Genomic DNA, 18,008 nt, shown 5'->3' with positions numbered 1-18,008 from the left:
AGAAAAAAAGACCAAGTCCCAGATTAATCCCCCAGCAACCGTGCCCTTACTCTCTGAGCCTCAGTTTCCTCATCCTCTGCCATCTACCTAATGGGGCTGTTAGAAGATTAAATGGGATGTATATATGAATCTTTGCAAATTGCAAAGCCCTAAATAAATATAAGGTGGCAGTAGCTGTAATCCTGATAATGACTCTATGAGGTGGACTTTCACTGACTTCATCTCAAAGGTGAAGAAATGAAAGCTTCAAAGGGCTAAGAGTCTTGCCCAAAGCTGAGTGGCTTGTAATAACAGGCAGAGATGAAGGAAGGCTCAGATTCACCTTTCCCTCAGTTCAAATCTCAAGTCTCCATAGAAGGAATGTGTGTCTGTCTATCGATCCTGACCTGCATACCAAACGTGCTTATATAGATGTATAAGTGGACGTGTGTTTGCACATGCACACACAGTGAAGTGGCCCAGGGTACTATAGCTATATCTCATGCCTTGTAAGATCTCAAAAGCACCTGACTGACTCTGCTACTGCAATATCATGCCAGCTTTCCTCCCAAGCAGAGGCTTTCCAAGAACAAAATCTATTTTTGCTCTATTGTCCAGTATGTCTGAACTATATATGCAGTAAGAGTAATGATGCTGATGAAGACGGCCTTTGGGTAAAAGGTACCTCAGGAAGAGAGTCTGAGGAGAGAGGGTTCATAGACGCAGAACAGAGAGACACTGTGGCACTGAAAGCTAATGACTAGAGCATCTAACACAGATGGCTGCAGTGAAGACAACTGCCTGGAGCGATTACCAGAACTGCTTCCTGAACTCTCTCTGGGGCGGAGATGGTTTTCGAGACCCTGGGGCAGGTCAGAAGGCCGAGTCCCTCAGAGAGGCACTGAGCCCCTGAGGCTTGAGGCTCAGACAGCAGGTGGTTGCTGCTCTTCAGGTTGCACAGATCAGCTTGCACCAGGTGAGATATCTGGAGGTTCGGGAGCAAGGGGCTGATGGACACAGGGCTCTTTAAAATGGTGAGTGTGGCCAGGCACCGGTTCTCCAAGGAGAGGATGTCTGAGTGGGCAGAAACATGCCCGGGTGGTTTCTCCAAGGTCTTCAGGTCAGGAAGGGTGGCCAGGCACCGGTTCTCCAAGGAGAGGATGTCTGAGTGGGCAGACACATGCCCGGGTGGTTTCTCCAAGGTCTTCAGGTCAGGAAGGGTGGCCAGGCACCGGTTCTCCAAGGAGAGGATGTCTGAGTGGGCAGACACATGTCCAGGTGGTTTCTCCAAGGTCTTCAGGTCAGGAAGTGTGGCCAGGCACCAGTTCTCCAAGGAGAGGGTGTCTGATTGAGTAGACACATGCCCAAGTGGTTTCTCCAACATCTTCGGGTCAGGAAGTGTGGCCAGGCACCGGTTCTTCGAGGAAAGGATGTCCATGTGGGTAGACACACATCCATGGAATTTCTCCATGACTGGGGCCCAGCCTGTATATACCTAGAAGGAAAGAAAGACAGATGATGAGCAGCTGGCTGTAGTGGGAATGCATGTGTACTAGGACTAAATCTTTCCCATAGTTGTCCTGGTAATGCCAGTGACCTGAAGGCAGAGAATGACCAATATTTGTTTTTCTAGGACTTGGTTCATTCCAAGGATGTATTCAGGGAGTATTCAATCCAGAGTATACAGGGAGTATTCTAAGGAGGAGGAGGAGGGAAAAGATAAGGCAGAAGTTTAAGAGTAAGGAAGGCTTTAAAAAAAAAAAGAAAAAGCAAGGGCTTGAGAGGAAAGGAACATGTCTTCACATGAAGGAGTAAGGAAAACTCTAGAGCTATTGGTATGATCCCAGCTTAGCACAGGAGCCAAACTGGTCATCTGGACTGGATTCTTGAAAGAAAAACAAACATCTTTATCAGGTATCAATACTCACCACCTCTATTGCTTTTTTTTCTCCAAAACTCCAGATGTGTTTTTAATGAGCAGCCATGTTTAAAAACCAGACTATATGATGATCTTTTACGTTTATCTAGTTTTGCTTTTTCTATTTCATATTCAGTGCTCCCATTTCATTTAGTTTATGTTTTCCAATTTCTCTGTCTCTTCATTTTTTTTTTTTTTTAATGTTCTTGCTCAAGTTTTTATCAAGCATAGTAGAAAAACCTTTGTATACATATATATATATATATAGTATGTATAATATATATTTAAAAGAACATGAATTTTTTACCTAGTTAAAAAAATTATGACATTTTGATTCTACTTGTTTGACTCAGTATGAATACAGTGCTAGGATTCTAATTAAAAAAAAATAGATACAAACAAGCAAGGGTTTACTGTATAGCACAGCGAACTATAGTTAATATCTTATAATAACCTATAATGGAAAATAATCTGAAAAATAATATATGTATATATGTATAACTAATCACCTTGCTGAGCACCTGAAACATTGTAAGTCAACTATACTTCAATAAAATATATAAAGAAAAAATAAAGCAATTTTAAGCAGAAAAAAAAGAAAATACCACATCAACTTTTTGCCTCTTACTCACTCTTTAACCAACTAAATAGAATTCTATCCCCACTAGTTCTCCAAGGCTATCCTCTTACGTAACTAATGAAATTCTGGTTACCACAAGAATAGACATACCTTGGCCCTGATTTACCTTATCTCTCAAGTAGACTATGACACTGATCACTCTCTCACTGAAACTCTCCCTTTGGCTTCCATGGTGCCATCCTGGTTTTCCTCTTAAAACCCTGACCGCACCTCTTGGGGGTTCTTCCTCTGCAATTCCTTGAATATTGATATTCCTTAGAATTCTTTTCTAACCCTTCTATATACTACTTTCTCAAGATGGTCTCACCTACTCTGTTGCTCCAAATAACACTGCTATGTTGGCAACTCACATATTTATTCCATGACCCAGGTCTCATCTGAGTTTCATACTCATTTATCCATTCCCTTGTTGGACATCACCACTTGGATGACCCAAAGGTATCCAATACTCCATAGATCCCAAAGGCATCATTTTTCTACCTCTTCCCCAAATCCACTTCCCCTCATTGCCCCCTCTGCTTGCAGGGGTTTGAATAAAATAGGCTTGAGTTTGAATCTTGACGAGACCTTGGACTGGTTCCTCAAACTCTGTGCCACAGTTTCCTCACCGACAAAACTGAAATAAATGCCTACCTCATATAGTTGTACAGGAATAAGTAAAAATAATAACAATAATAAATGAATCACTTAAGAGTAGTGTCTGGAGCTTAAATGCAAGTTATTGTTATTTATTATTATTATCATCCAATAAACTACCAAACCCTATTGATTCTACTCCTTCAATATCTCCCAAATCTAATTCTCTGTTCTGCCTGTCACCATCTTTGCTGAAATGCTCCAATTCACACAGCACACAGTGCCGGAAGCCAGCACACGAGACCCTAGCCATGACAAGGTCATGAGGGAGAAAACCTGACAGGCAAGGAGGATCAGGTTTTCAGGGATTCCGAAAAGCTGCCCCCGGCGCTCACCTTAAAGATAACATCTGTCTTTCTGATGCCTGCCTCAATTGACTACTCCCTAATTTCTGTGACACAGGCAGAAGGCCTTCCCCGATCTCTTTCCAAGTAAGAATCAATTTAGAACTTTAATCAATAAGTTTCCTGGGTGGTGGTATTTTATGAGATTATCCAGGGTGAAAGGAGTGTTTTAATTTAAACTCCTTTGCTGGTATTTTAGTTTGTTTGGCAAATGCGTTTATGCCCTTGGTACTAATATGCATGATTGCTTATAATACCCTAATCATAAAATAACATAAAGAGCCTGATCATATAAAGGCCCTAATAGACATAGAGCCCTTAAGGGGGTGAGGAAGCCCTATTAGAAAACACAAGAAAAATTATTCTAAAAGTAGCTATTGGGTTAACATTTGCTTGCTGTGTTTTTGCTCTTAATGTGCTAATGTTGTTATAGAAACCACTGTTAATATAGTTATAGATCTAGAAAAATAAGAGCTTAGCCCTAGTGTGGTAACAATGAGATGGTTGTTAGTTGTCAACCAGGAGTGCTAAGCAGAGGCTGCCTCACTGAAGCCGCAGAGTCTGTACAGGGTAAAATTCAACTGACAACTTCTGCAAAAGGGTTAATTTTTGTGTTAACAAGGTTATACTCTGTACTGTTGCCCAATGAGACTGCTACCTTTCAGTTAAGGTCACCATAGAAACAGAAAATAGGTTTATATTTACCTGACTTGCATAAAATGTTAAGGCCAGAAGATAATGTACAAGATCGTCATAAACAAAGAAGTATGCAGAAAACACCCTGGTTTCATGAAGAACAAGCTGATGTAATGTTAAACTATCTTCCCCTTAGAAATGTACTAACTTAGGGTATAAAAGCTACGGTAAAAAATAAAGCATTGCCAGACCCTGCCAGACTCGGCTGCACCCCCCGTCTGGTCACTCTCTCTCTCTCTCTCTCTCTCTCTCTCTTTCTCTCTCTCTCCCTTGCAGACTTGGCCCTATCAAGGCTGATCTCACGTGTCTTCTCTCGCCGACGCCATTCATCCTGAGGGTACCCCCTGGATCCTGCCGAGGCTGGACCCCGGCAAGTGGCACCACAAACAGGGAACCCGAGGGTAAGTCTCTCATTGTCCAGTTTTCGGGATGGCTAGGACCCCACTAGGGTGTCGCGGGCCCCCCTGCATAAGACAGGTAGGGTAAGGAAAGTGGGTAGGCTTCAGGTTTTAGAAACCCCCTAGGGCGCTACAGGTCCCCCTACATAAGAAAGATAGGGTAAGAAAGGTGGGTACGTTTCAGGTTCTTTCTTCTCTAAAATTAAGCCTCTTCCTTTTTTTTCCTTTTTTTCTTCTTCTAATTAGTAACAAAAATGGGTAACAGTGAGTCAAAAGAAAGACAGCTTTTTATTGGAATCATAATGCAACTCCTTAACCGCAGAGGAATTAAAGTTAAAAAGACCAGTGTTCAGTTCTTTTCTACGTTTGTCCAAGAGCAATGTCCTTGTTTTCCAGAAGAGAGCAGTTCTCCTGAGTTCCCTTACCCTCCTGCCCTCCACCCGGGTGCCCTTTCCAATGAGATCTCTTGATTTGTCAGCACACGTGTCTCCTCAGACAGTTCATTTATAAAAGCCCAGTTACAGGCCCTGGAAGTGGTCCCCCTTCCTGCAACTGATAGGGACTCTTCTTCGCGGAGACTGACATCCTGACCACTCGGGGTACTCAGGGGCCAGCTTGCCTGCCAATGGACCAGGCCCAGCGGCCGCAACTGGGACCCTTTTGTCCTTGGTCTCCTCCTGACACAGACAACTGGCCAGAGTGCCCCGACTAGTAAAGAACAAGAGACTTTACTGACTCTCTCCCCTTCCCTCTCTCTGTCCTCTCCTTAGCCCTTCCTATCCTTCCCGTTTTTCTAATCCCCCGGTAATTTGGTCGAAGGGCCTCAGCTTGAGCTGAGGATTGGAGACTGATCACCTCCTCTTGGCAGAGAACTCGAATTCTGGTAGGGCCGAGTTCCAGTCCTCCCTTCTCTGGAAGCCCAGGGAAAAGTCCCATAACGCCTGGGTGTCTGCAGGTGGCAGGAGATGTCTGTAAGGCCACCCCTTTTTCCCCCCTTTCCTGCCTCCTCCTCCTCCTTCTTTTCCTTTCCTGCTCTTAAAATCTTAGAAGACATCTGACGTTCTGTGTCTCTGTAGAAGGTTTTCTGAGAGACTGTATTCTTGTATTTAAGGGAGTGTCTGATGAAGACTGCCAGGTTTATATGTGTGTGTTTTAACTCTGTTCTGTGTTGTGATTTTTGATGGCCATTTTGCTTTTTGTTATAACTTCATTTTCTTTCCCTGTGCCTTGAGACCAGGGCTCTCAGGAACACTTATCTAGACCATCTCTAAATCCTGACACTGAGGGAAAAAGGGGAAAAGCCTTTAAAAATTTTTATTTATTTCAACTTTTTTATAAACTAGTAAATTTTATATTGTAATATCTAATTCATGACCAAACTTAGAAAATGAAGCTAGATCTTGCACTGTGTCTGTCTAAATATGTCTTGGTATGTCTTTGTCTCCGGGTAATATTTTTTAGGTTAATTTGTAAATGAGCTCTATTTAATTGGCTTAAAAAAAAAGGTAAGCGCTTACAAATCAAATAATTCTAAATTAAACAATAAATTCCAGGTTCAGGTAAACTGGAAAATATTCAGTATTAAATACCTGATATTAATGTTTGTTTGTTGACCTGTCTAATATAGACATGTCTTAGAGTAATTAACATCAAGTAAAATATTTTCATTATGCCTAGGTTTATTATAAGCTAAATATTGTTATATTGTAATATCTGTTACAAGTTTGTCAGTAAGGAAAGTACCTCAAGTAAAGAAACTTCCAAAAAAAATGTAAATAAGATAGGAGTTTTTACATAAACTATTAAAAATCATCATACTTTAGAAATGTCTCTCTAAAACAGTCCCTTTAGATTTTGGTAACCTGAATTTCTAGGGTTGTGCTAAATTAAGTAACTGATTTATTGAATAGCTAGATCATTTAAAAAAATAATAATAAGATTCTGAAACATTCATTACTGAACACTAATTTCCTTTTTCAGAGAAACTAAAGATTTTAGACTATTAATAAATAATATTTGATGCCATCCTGAGATATTCGCTAGAATTTTTTTTATGAATTATCACTGGTATTTATGTTCACCAATCTATAGAATGCTAATATAAAAGTAAATTCTTGGTTGCTTAAAGAAAGTAGGATGTGTGTGTTCAGTAAAGAAGGTATGAAAAATGAAGTTACATTTTATGAAAAAAAAAAAAAAGGGAAGCAAGTCTGACCTACAGGTGGCTGTTTCAGGATGGGAGAACGAAGTAATGGGTACAGAAAGTGTTAAGAAGGTTTGATGGAAAGTGCACTCCAAGGGAAGAGTTTTGTGCATAAATACAAGTTTTCTTGAGATGTTGAACTGCCTTTGATAATGGATTTTAAGTTTCTTTACCTCTGGAGTGATCTGTTCTATGTTTACCTTTGAAATCTTTTTTACTTTGGCTAAGTAAATATATTATTTCACAGTGATCTATATGATTCTACCTGACAGAGTACTATAAACCCTTTTGATATTTATTGACAAAACTGCCTAAATGGCTTGACTTCTAGCTGACTTTGGGATGCTTCAGAGGGCCCCTGAGACATCCCAAAGAGCTATTAAACTACCTGAGTTCATTTGACATGTTAAATTGCATGGGAATTATTGTTGGAGGAGTGATAAATCTTCTCAGGTTATATTGTATGGTTGATATTACTTATATAGATATCCTAGAAATTATGTGAAATTCATGAAAATCTGATATGTCCTGGTAAAATGTTGTCAGTTATAATTTTAGTTATCACGTTAAAGTGTTACAAGTCACAGCAATGACCAGGATACTATGTCAATTACAATTTAATTAGATTTTAAACATGCCTTGTATGGTTTCACTTTCATGCTTTTAAAAAAATACTGCTAGTTCTTCAAGATTTATAAAAAGACTTTTCTAAGATTAACTGAAAAATTTTGTTTGTTTGCTATCCGGTAAATTGGTAACAGACTGGAATTTAGTCTACTCTCTATTTTAAGAGAACAAAGTTTTCTTAGAATGAATCTTTCAATAACAGATTATGAATTTCTTTGCCTTTAAGTGATTTATATTTGTTTTTAAAATCTTTTGTTACTTTAGTAGAGTAAATAAGTGTTATTTAAGATTATGATACATATAAAAGCTCATTCTGTTTCTACCAAAAATAACCCCTCACTGTTAGACTTGTGCTATCCTAATGTCTTAAAACTGACAACACCCCTGCTTACACTTCTAAATCTTTTCAAGACTTTTGTACAAGGTTTCATATAAAACATAGCATAGGTATCCCTTATAACCCACAGGGACAAGCCATCATAGAAAGAGCACATCAGACCCTAAAAACTCAAATTTTAAAACTACAGGAAGGTGAATTTAAGTATAGTTCCCCTCACCAGATTCTACAACACGCTCTTTTTGTGATAAACAATCTAAACACTGATTCATTTAGGGTTACTGCAATGCTCCAACACTGGAGTCCAGAGCAGCAGAGTACAAAACCTCTGGTTAAATGGAAAAACCTTCTTTCAGGACAATAGAGGGGTAATAGCCCATTACTAATCAGCGGCTGAGGGTGTACTAATATTTTCCCCCAGGGTGCTGAGTAGCCAATTTGGATCCCAGCAACACAGTACATAGCTCTACCTAAAGGAGCTCCCAATACATACCCCAGCCACCACTTACTGCATCACTTTATTTCATCAAGATAAAAACTTATCTTGTTGTGTTATCTGCCTACTTGTTCACCATTTCTCCTTAATAAAATAAAACTCCCTGAGGGTCAGGGCTCCTTCGTCTTGTTCACCTGTGTATGCCCAGCATCACACACATAACCTAGCTTCTAATCTCCCAGTCTCATTTTTTCCTGCTACTCCCATCCAACTTTACGCTTGAACCATACAAACTCTTTTCAGCTTATGAATTGCCAAGGTATCTCTTGACTCTGGATCTTTGCACAGGCAAAGGCCTGGAACACTCATCCTTCTTCCAAGACCACCCCTCTTCCCCAACCCCTTCTTTACTAGGCCAAATTCTACTTCCTTCTCACTCTGAAGGCCTCAGTTTAATAGTCAGTGCCTCCAAGGAGCCTCAGGTGAAACCCAGCCCTCAGCCTGGTATAGGTGGTCCTTCTTTGTTCCCACACTTTACTTCCTCAAGCAGAGAACACATCTTTGTACTGTAATTGTTCATTTGTCTTTCATTCCCCTAGACTATAAGTTCCTGAGGACAAAGACCCTTCAGCCTTGTTCACCATTGTCGGAACAGTGCCTAGTCCATGGGATTCAGAAGTTCTTGAAAATCTGGTGAAAGCTATGGAGCTTTTTCACATGAGTATATACTATTTTGCATTCAGTTTTCAGGAAGTCCACCATGGATCTCCTAGAATCTCCATTAACTGCAAATTAAGAACTTCCATCTGACAGAATGCTTGAATTAATATTATTAGGAATGTATATACTCTCTTATTTGGAGAAATGCTTACCTCCTATTTACATTTTTTAGGAAAAAGTATGTTGTTAGCATTGAGTCAGTCACTGAATCCTTAACGTGTAAGACTTTATGGACCGAAATGTAGAATGCTTCCAAGAAGATTCGAATGGACTGACAATCCAGAACCAGAAAGGACAATGGATATCTCACTGGTTATCAGTGTGGGCAAATGGAATGAAGAATGATGGCCTGGATGTCCCTGGTGGCTCAGTGGTAAAGAATCTGCCTGCCAACGCAGGAAACACAGGTTCAATCCCTGGTCAGGGAAGATCCCACATGCCATAAGCAGCTAAGCGTGTGAGCCACAACAATTAAGCCTGTGGTCTAGAGTCTAGAAGCCTCAACGACTAAGACCACATGCCACAACTACTGAAGGCCGTGAGCCCTAGGGCCCATGCTCCACAACAAGAGAAACTACCGCAATGAGAAGCCCCCACTTACCACATATAGAGAAAAGCCCTCACAAAGTAATGAAGACCCAGCACAGCCAAAAATTAATTAATTTTTTTTAAAAATGATGGCCTGATTTGCAGCAACAGGGATGTAACTAAATATCATCATACTAAGTGAAGTAAGTCAGAAAGAGAAAGGTAAATACTATATATCACTAATACATGGAATCTAAGATATGATACAAATGAATCCATTTACAAAACAGGAACTAACTCATAGACATAAAGAACAGATTTGTGGTTGCCAAGGGGAAGGAAGGGAGGCAGAGGGATGGACTGGGATTGGTACATACAAGCTATTGGGGTTGGTAGATGCAAACTATTACATTTAAAATGGATAAACAAGGTCCTAATATATAGAACAGGGAACTGTATTCAATATCCTGTGAAAAACCATAATCGAAAAGAATATTTTAAAATAATGTATATATGTACATAACTGAGTCACTTTGTTGTAAAGCAGAGATTGGCACAACACTGTAAATCAACTATACTTCAATTAAAAAAAAAATTTAACAACAACAACAAAAAGAATGCTTTTTGTTGTATGCTTTGTACATTTCCCTCATGTCTTTGTGCTATATAAGCCCCCAGCAAAAGGAGTGGGGAGTCTCAGAATTGACTCAAGATTTTAAAAAGAAGTCCCATTATAAAGGTAGAAAAAACTACAGTTACATGTTTTTCTCTCCCTGGTGCTTGTGAAGGAGATTCAACTGACCTACAAATGAAAAGTAAAAATTCCCATCTCGAGTTCCATTCTCCAAGGACAACCACCACTAAGTTTTATATGAAGAGTTTCAGAAACTTTCTATGCATATAAAGTACATGTATAGGTCTATACTTCTCCTTCCCCCATATCCACCACCCCCTCCTTCTTTCTTTTGTTTTACACAAAGAGGATCCTTGTTTGATGTAGGCACTTTCTATTATTGTGAAGCAGAATTCATCAAGCCATTGGATTGTAATTTGGGGGTTCTCAGGTGGCTCAGCAGTAAGGAATTCACCTGACAATGCTGGAGACAAAGGTTTGATCCCAGGGTCGGAAAGATCCCCTCGAGAAGGAAACGGCAACCCAATCCAGTTTTCTTGCCTAGGAAATCTCATGGACAGAGGAGCCTGGCAGGCTATAGAGCATGGGGTTGCAAAGACAGACTCAGTTCAGTTCAGTTCAGTCATTCAGTCGTGTCCAACTCTTTGCACCTCTATGGATCACAGCATGCCAGGCCTCCCTGTCCATCACCAACTCCTGAAGCTTACTCAAACCCATGTCCATCGTGTCGGTGATGCCATCCAACCATCTCATCCTCTGTCGTTTCCTTCTCCTCCTGCCTCCAATCTTTCCCAGCATCAAGGTCTTTTCAAATGAGTCAGTTCTTCACATCAGGTGGCCAGAGTACTAGAGTTTCAGCTTCAACATCAGTCTTTCCAATGAATATTCAGGACTGATCTCCTTTAGGATGGACTGGTTGGATCTCCTTGCAGTCCAAGGGACTCTCAAGAGTCTTCTCCAACACCACAGTTCAACAGCATCAATTATTCGGCGCTCAGCTTTTCTTTATAGTCCAACTCTCACATCCACACACGACTATTGTAAAAACAATAGCTTTGACTAGATGGACCTTTGTTGACAAAGTAATGTCTCTGCTTTTTAATATGCTGTCTAGGTTGGTCATGACTTTCCTTCCAAGGAGTAAGCGTCTTTTAATTTCATGGCTGCAGTCACCATCTGCAGTGATTTTGGAACCCAGAAAAATAAAGTCAGCCACTGCTTTCACTGTTTCCCCATCTATTTGCATGAAGTGATGGGACCGGATGCCATGATCTTAGTTTTCTGCATGTTGAACTTTAAGGCAACTTTTTCACTCTCCTCTTTCACTTTCATCAAGAGGCTCTTTAGTTCTTCTTCACTTTCTGCCATAAGGGTGGTGTCATCTGCATATCTGAGGTTATTAATATTTCTCCCGGCAACCCTGATTCCACTTGTGCTTCACCCAGCCCAGTGTTTCTCATGATATACTCTGCATGTAAGTTAAATAAGCAGAGTGACAATATACAGCCTTGAAGTACTACTCCTTTTGCTATTTGGAACCAGTCCGTTGTTCCATATCCAGTTCTAACTGTTGCTTCCTGACCTACATACAGATTTCTCAAGAGGCAGGTCAGGTGGTCTGGTATTCCCATCTCTTTCAGAATTTTCCACAGTTTATTGTGATCCACACAGTCAAAGGCTTTGGCATAAACAACAATAAAGAGAATCATACTTTAGACGCTGCCTGCTGTTTCAGTCCTTTCGGATTCTTTGCGACCCTATGGACTGTAGCTCGCCAAGCTCCTTTGTCCATGGGATTCTCCAAGCAAGAAAACTGGAGTGGGTTGCCATGCCCTCCTCCAAGGGATCGTCCCAACCCAGGGATGGAACTGGCATCTCTTATATCCCCTGCATTGGCAAGCGGGTTCTTTAGTACTGGCGCCACCTGGGAAGCACGTTAGTAGACGCCACAGTTTTAAGTTGACTGTGTGACACTCCACCCTGCTTAAACACAGCCCGGGTTCCCTTCCAAGGAACACACAGAACAAGGAAGAGGACCCATGCTCATCTGGCCTCTTCCTCCCTCCTTCAGGGTCCTTTCCACCCCCGGGCCCTCCCGTTCCTCCAGCCTTCTCGCTCCCTCTTTCACACTCCACCTCCGCCCCCAGACTGTCCGAGGAGCCCGGCCGAGGCTCGGCGCCCGCCCTGCCGCGTCCGGGGAGGTCACTACCTGGCCGCGCTACGCCCTTCCCGCCGGCCCCGGGGGCCCAGCCCACGCCGAGACACAGGCCGGGGCCAGCGCTGCAGGTTCCCGATCCTCCAGGGAGACACCCGGGCCTGGAGCAGCTAGCTGCTTTCGGTTCCGAGCAGCAGGAATAGGATCCGGCCCTGGGTTCCGCTGGTGGGAAGAGTGGAAACCCGAGGCGGAGCCGGGCGGGGCGAGGGGCGGAGACCGTGCGGGACTGGGCGCGGCCCGCGGGGCGGAGAGAACGGCGGCTGACGGCGGGGATAGACCGAGCACTTTGCAGCCTTTTCTGGGCCCGCGGTTAGTGCCACTCTCAAGCCGCACCTTCTTTCCCCTTTCCTCACCCTCGCTTCTCCTGTCCTTCAGGTTTCCCCTGCTACCAAATTCTCTTCTTTTGCGAAATTTCCTCTTTTGTTATGTCTTCCAACACCATTTCTTGGAAAAGATTTTGTTATGTTCTTTGCCGATCTGGCCACATTTTGTTCTGGTATCAAATATAATGGGACTGTTAATTCAGGTGCAAGTTACTTGGTAAAAATAGAAGTAAAAGGAAAGGGAAGATCTAAAGCAATGGCCTGTAGCTGGATGTAAATATCAAATGATCAAAGCTGAGTGAACTAAGAGCATGCCTATGCCCATCTGGGAGAGGTCCCTGGATTACAAAGAATTTTTTGGAGCCATTCTGAATGGCTAATGCAGAACTGTTTCCCTAAAGGTGGGACCAGGCTCAGCAAAGAGACAAGTGACCTTTACGATGGTAATGCTAGTGCTATTTCATAAAGAGCAGGGCCCAACAGATTCCAGCAGGAGAAACATGATTACCTCGTGTTAAACAGATTATGACTATCTGTCTCCAATAAAATATCCCTTTCCTAAGGGTAAGCTTCCCTGGTGGCTCAGTCAGTAAAGAGTCTGCCTGCAATGCGGGTGACCTGGGTTTGATCCCTGGGTTGGGAAGATCTGCTGGAGAAGGAAATGGCAACCCACTCCAGAATTCTTGCCTGGAGAATTCCATGGACAGAGGAGCCTGGTAAGCTATAATCCATGGGGTCACAAAGAGTTGGACACAACTGAATGACTAACTTTCACTTTTCCTAAGGGTGGGGAGTGGGCATCCCAGGTTGCTCGATAGTAAAGAGTCCACCTGCCAAGCAGGAGAGAGGGGTTCAATTCCCAGGTGGGGAATATCCCTTGGAGGAGAAAGTAGCAACCTGTTCCAGTATTCTTTCCTAGGACATTCCATGGACAGAGGAGCCTGGTGGGCTACAGTTTATGGTCTTGAAAGAGCTGAGCATGCATACAAGCCTGGGAGGGCACTTGCATTCTCAGGGGACAACTGAGCTTCGTCTCAGAATTGAGGGAACCCAGATCCCACCTAACTTCCTTAGTTGCCTCTCTTACCACCTATCCCATTAGTCCCAACACTCTTTTTATAAGAAATATTTTTATATTCCCTGTTTGATCCTGAGCTACAAATTATAGATAGTGTATTTCAGCTAGATACACAGTCCAAAAGTTTATAAAATGCCTAAAGAGACATAAAAGAACAGTAGAGAAAAGGTTCAGTTCAGTTCAGTTCATTCAGTTCAGTCGCTCAGTCGTGTCCGACTTTTTGCGACCCCATGAATCGCAGCACGCCAGGCCTCCCTGTCCATCACCAACTCCCGGAGTTTACTCAAACTCATGTCCATCAAGTCGGTGATGCCATCCAGCCATCTCATCCTCTGTCATCCCCTTCTCCTCCTGCCCCCAATCCCTCCCAGCATCAGGGTCTTTTCCAATGAGTCAACTCTTCGAATGAGGTGGCCAAAGTATTGGCATTTCAGCTTCAGCATCAGTCCATCCAACAAACACCCGGGACTGATCTCTTTTAGGATGGACTGGTTGGATCTCCTTGCAGAGAGAAGGTAATTTATTATAAAATACTATGTGTTTATATACGTAAGTAGTTGGACACGATAAGAAGACACAATGAGATACTTAGATGTATACATCTCTCTATAGAATCACCTTGAATTTAACAGTTACAGATGCAGCATGATACAGGGATGTTCAATGGTGATTCAGATATCACAAACAGAATTGCTGATTCCATGATTTTCCAAAATAATTTTTAGCAAATTTTTGAATGAAACAAGGTATAGTCGTCCCACAATGTTCATGGTAGTGGCATTCCTAGAAATTTTAGTGTATATTAAACTATGCATAAAATGCCTTATCTTTATATTTAAAATAATGTTAGAGCCTAATTGTGTGTGTGTATGCTCAGTTGCTCAGTTGTGTCTGACTCTTTTGAATCCCATCGACTATAGCCTTCCAGGCTCCTCTGTACATGGGACTTCCCAGGCAAGAATACTGGGGTGGGTTGCATTTGCTTCTCCAGGGGATCTTCCCCACCCAGGGATAGAAGCTGCCTGTCCTGCATAGTGGGTAGATTCTTTATGGCTAGCCACCAGGGAAGCCTTTATTCAGTCTAACCACTGCCTGCTTCAAAGAATTGCACTGGACAAGTGGTTTATGAACAAGCACCTATTTGGGAGCACTTGATGTCAACCGAGGATTGAACCTAGGCCACAGCAGCAAAAGCGCTGAGTCCTAACCACTGGACTGCCAGGATATTTTGCCAGATTCTTTGCCATTATAGATTGCTAGAAGATATTGATAACCTTTAATTACTTCTACTTTTAGAGTCCAAGTTAAGAGTTTCATCCATGGAGGTGAATCTACACTGCAGATGTGGTATGATAAAGAAAGCAGTCTCAAAAGTCCTTCTCCTTGTGTTTAAATAATGCTCAGCATTTATAAACCCTATTACCTTGGGTGCATAAATTCATTCCTCTGAGTTCCAGTTTCCCTATCTGTAAAATGAGGGTAATTATAGCATCAACTTTCTATGGGTTTTATTGGCATTTAAGTGAGATAATGCATGTGAAGCACTTAACGCACTGCCTGGCACATAGCAAACACTTAAACTAGTAGTTATTTCTCTGTTATGAGAGTTGACTTTCATCACTAAGTTGTTTGAAAAGTATGTAATGCATTGGGGCTCAGATTACCTGTCTGATGATGAATCAAACTGACATATAACTAGAAGACCTCTAGCCCCCTAAGTGCCTTACCCTCAGCTGGAGTCCAGAGGAATACATATCCCTATCTCAGGAGCAATGTTAGTCTGCTTTAGCTGAGAATAAACCTGTAACCCTCTGTATAGCACTTATGGTCTCAGGGGTGCTGCAACACACTGGCCCCTTTTTTTTGCATCATCTAGCTCACTAATCTAAAAGGATGTAGCCTGGAAACTTAATTTACAAACTGTTAGCTAAATTCTTTTCAAAATGTGTGTAGAGGTCCTTAGGACTATTCCAAGTTCTGTGGCTCGTGACTATAATAACCCTATGATGTTCATATATAGGTGTTATCCCCGTTTTATGGATTAAGATACTGGCATTCAAAGTGATTAAGGGATCTACTCATGATTACCAAAACAGCAATTGATTTGGAGCTTGAGCTCAAGTTACTACTTCTAATTCAGTTCACTCTCAAGCTGTACTTTTTTCACTGTTCTGATTAGAAATACAGATGATTGTATTTTGAATCATTTATAAATGTCTATCTCTCAGAGGAAATAAAGACTATAAAAGACAATGATCTCACCACTAATGACATACACATGTATTCATGCGTGTATATATGCATATATATATGTAATGTATGTATTTTTTAATAGTTGTATTAGCAGGAGTTGTGATAAATTCACACTTTTCCACCTACGATCCTTTGATCCCAAGAGTTAGCTCAGATTTGGAATGTATTCTGTGGCCCTAACAGAGTAATTATGACTGTCCTGCATATAAAGCTAACCTGTGATGCTTGTCCCAGCCAGTCTCCGGGTCCCAATGTTATAAGTATGTCACTTGGAGATTGCTCTCATTGAAAACGTTCCTCTTCATTATCCAGACTGTGCCACCTGCCTTGGCTTCTTACACTGTTAAAGAAGGGTTTGAATTACACTCTCTCCAAAATCTCTTCATTCCATGTTCTACTGAACAATCTTTCTATGTAGTTTTTCACTCTTTGGAGTTGGACATTGTTGTTTCTATATCCTGTATTATCAGTCTAGATAAATAATGGCACTTAGTTTTGCAGTAGGATATATATATATTTTTTTTTTTGGACGCACTGGAGGGCTTGTGGGATGTTAGTTCCCCAACCAGGGATTGAACCCTGACCCACAGCAGTGAAAGGGCCAAGTCTTAACCACTGAACTGCCAGGGAGTTCCCTGAAGTAGGATTTTTATGTGATTTTTACTCTTTTGTATGTATTTTTCATTTGTTTTTTAAACTTCTCTCAGTTTTAAACTTCTCTCAGTTGCTATCAGATTTCCAGATGTCCAGGACATAAACTATGTAGTATATTTGACAGGGAAAATATTAGGAGAAGGAATCAGTAAAGTTTCTGTTTCAGTAGTACAGAATTCCATGATGAGTCGAGTGAAAAATAAGATAAGAGGAGAACAAGCTCAAGGTGATGACAAAGCTTTGTGTCTAGGAAAAAGGAAAAATGATAGCACCAACAAAGCATGATGAGTCTGAACTGATGATAGTGGTAAATCCAAGTGGAGATGAGGGCTGCTAAAAAACAAAAAGATTCAACTAGAACCCAAGTGAGTCATTAAGGCCTTGTGTAGAGAGGAAGTGAGCTTCCTGAAGAGTAGCATGGAGCAAGGTAAGAGAGGAGCATGGACAACCCAGAATTAGGGGTGTGTGTGTGTGTATGTGTGTGTGTGTTAGTCACTCAATCGAGTCCAACTCTTTGCAACCCCATGGACTGTAGCCCACCAGGCTCCTCTGTCCATGAATTAGGCATAGGAGACTCTTATAGTCTAATAGATTACCAGTACTGAAACTGCACACCTCCTAGTCCTATCCAGTTTCTGAGTCAACCTGGAAAATACGAGAGCAAGTGTGCAAATTCCACCCTCATCCACAAAAGCGGTTGAAGGAAGACTGTGGAGGTAGCTAGTAGGGGAAGATATACAACACTGTGGCTCATTATTTGATTTTCCAAAATAAGAATCACCAAACTGTCGCCTAATTCCTGGATTGCCATGATTGCCCACTCTATAAGAATGATTTCTGTCCTAATTCCTGATTCTCACTCCACTTCCCTTCTGGGGGCAAAATATTGCCCTGAATCTCAGTGCACTTGCCCAAGGCCCCAACTTTTTTACCTGGCTTAATTCAGGGCCCTCTCACTGAAGAGTGGACCATTGGCCAGGGTCCCACTTCACATCAGAAACCTCTTCCTCTATTATTTCTCCAAACACAGTTTTAAGGCTAACGGACTTCCCTGGTGGTGCAGAAGATAAGAATCTGCCTGCCAAGGCAGAGGGCATGGGTTCAATCCCTGGTGCAGGAAGATTCAGCTGTCGAGGAGCAACTAGCCCCCGAATCACAACTACTGAGTCTAAGTGCTGCAACTACTGAGGCCCATGCATCCAGAGCCTGTACTCCGCAATAAGAGAAGTTACTGCAATGAGAAGCCTGCACACCGCCAACTAGAGAAAGCCTTCGCAAGGCAACGTAGACCCAACACAGCCAGAAATAAAATAAATTAATTAAAAATTTTAAAAGCCCAAGGATAGAGCCTTCTGCAACCACCTCCCCCCATCTACATACTTTTGAACT

At 41.9% G+C, this 18,008-nt stretch overlaps 1 protein-coding gene across 1 annotated transcript in view; it reads right to left on the bottom strand.

Moving 5' to 3' along the window:
• Nucleotides 1–12,478, bottom strand: part of TEP1 (telomerase associated protein 1) — a 49,438-nt gene extending 36,960 nt beyond the window's left edge. The window contains exons 1-2 of the mRNA XM_065940118.1: nt 12,306–12,478; nt 794–1,474 (exon numbers count right to left, since the gene is read on the bottom strand). Coding sequence (XP_065796190.1) covers nt 794–1,450 — 657 coding nt within the window. The 5' untranslated portion in view covers nt 1,451–1,474; nt 12,306–12,478. The remainder of the gene's footprint in view (nt 1–793; nt 1,475–12,305) is intronic.
• Between the last annotated feature and the right edge of the window lie 5,530 nt (nt 12,479–18,008).

Source organism: Muntiacus reevesi, chromosome 7 (genome assembly GCF_963930625.1).
Source record: "Muntiacus reevesi chromosome 7, mMunRee1.1, whole genome shotgun sequence".
Classification (NCBI taxonomy): domain Eukaryota; kingdom Metazoa; phylum Chordata; class Mammalia; order Artiodactyla; family Cervidae; genus Muntiacus; species Muntiacus reevesi.
The sequence above is the reverse complement of the archived record's forward strand: the minus strand, read 5'-3'. Positions and strand labels throughout refer to the sequence as shown.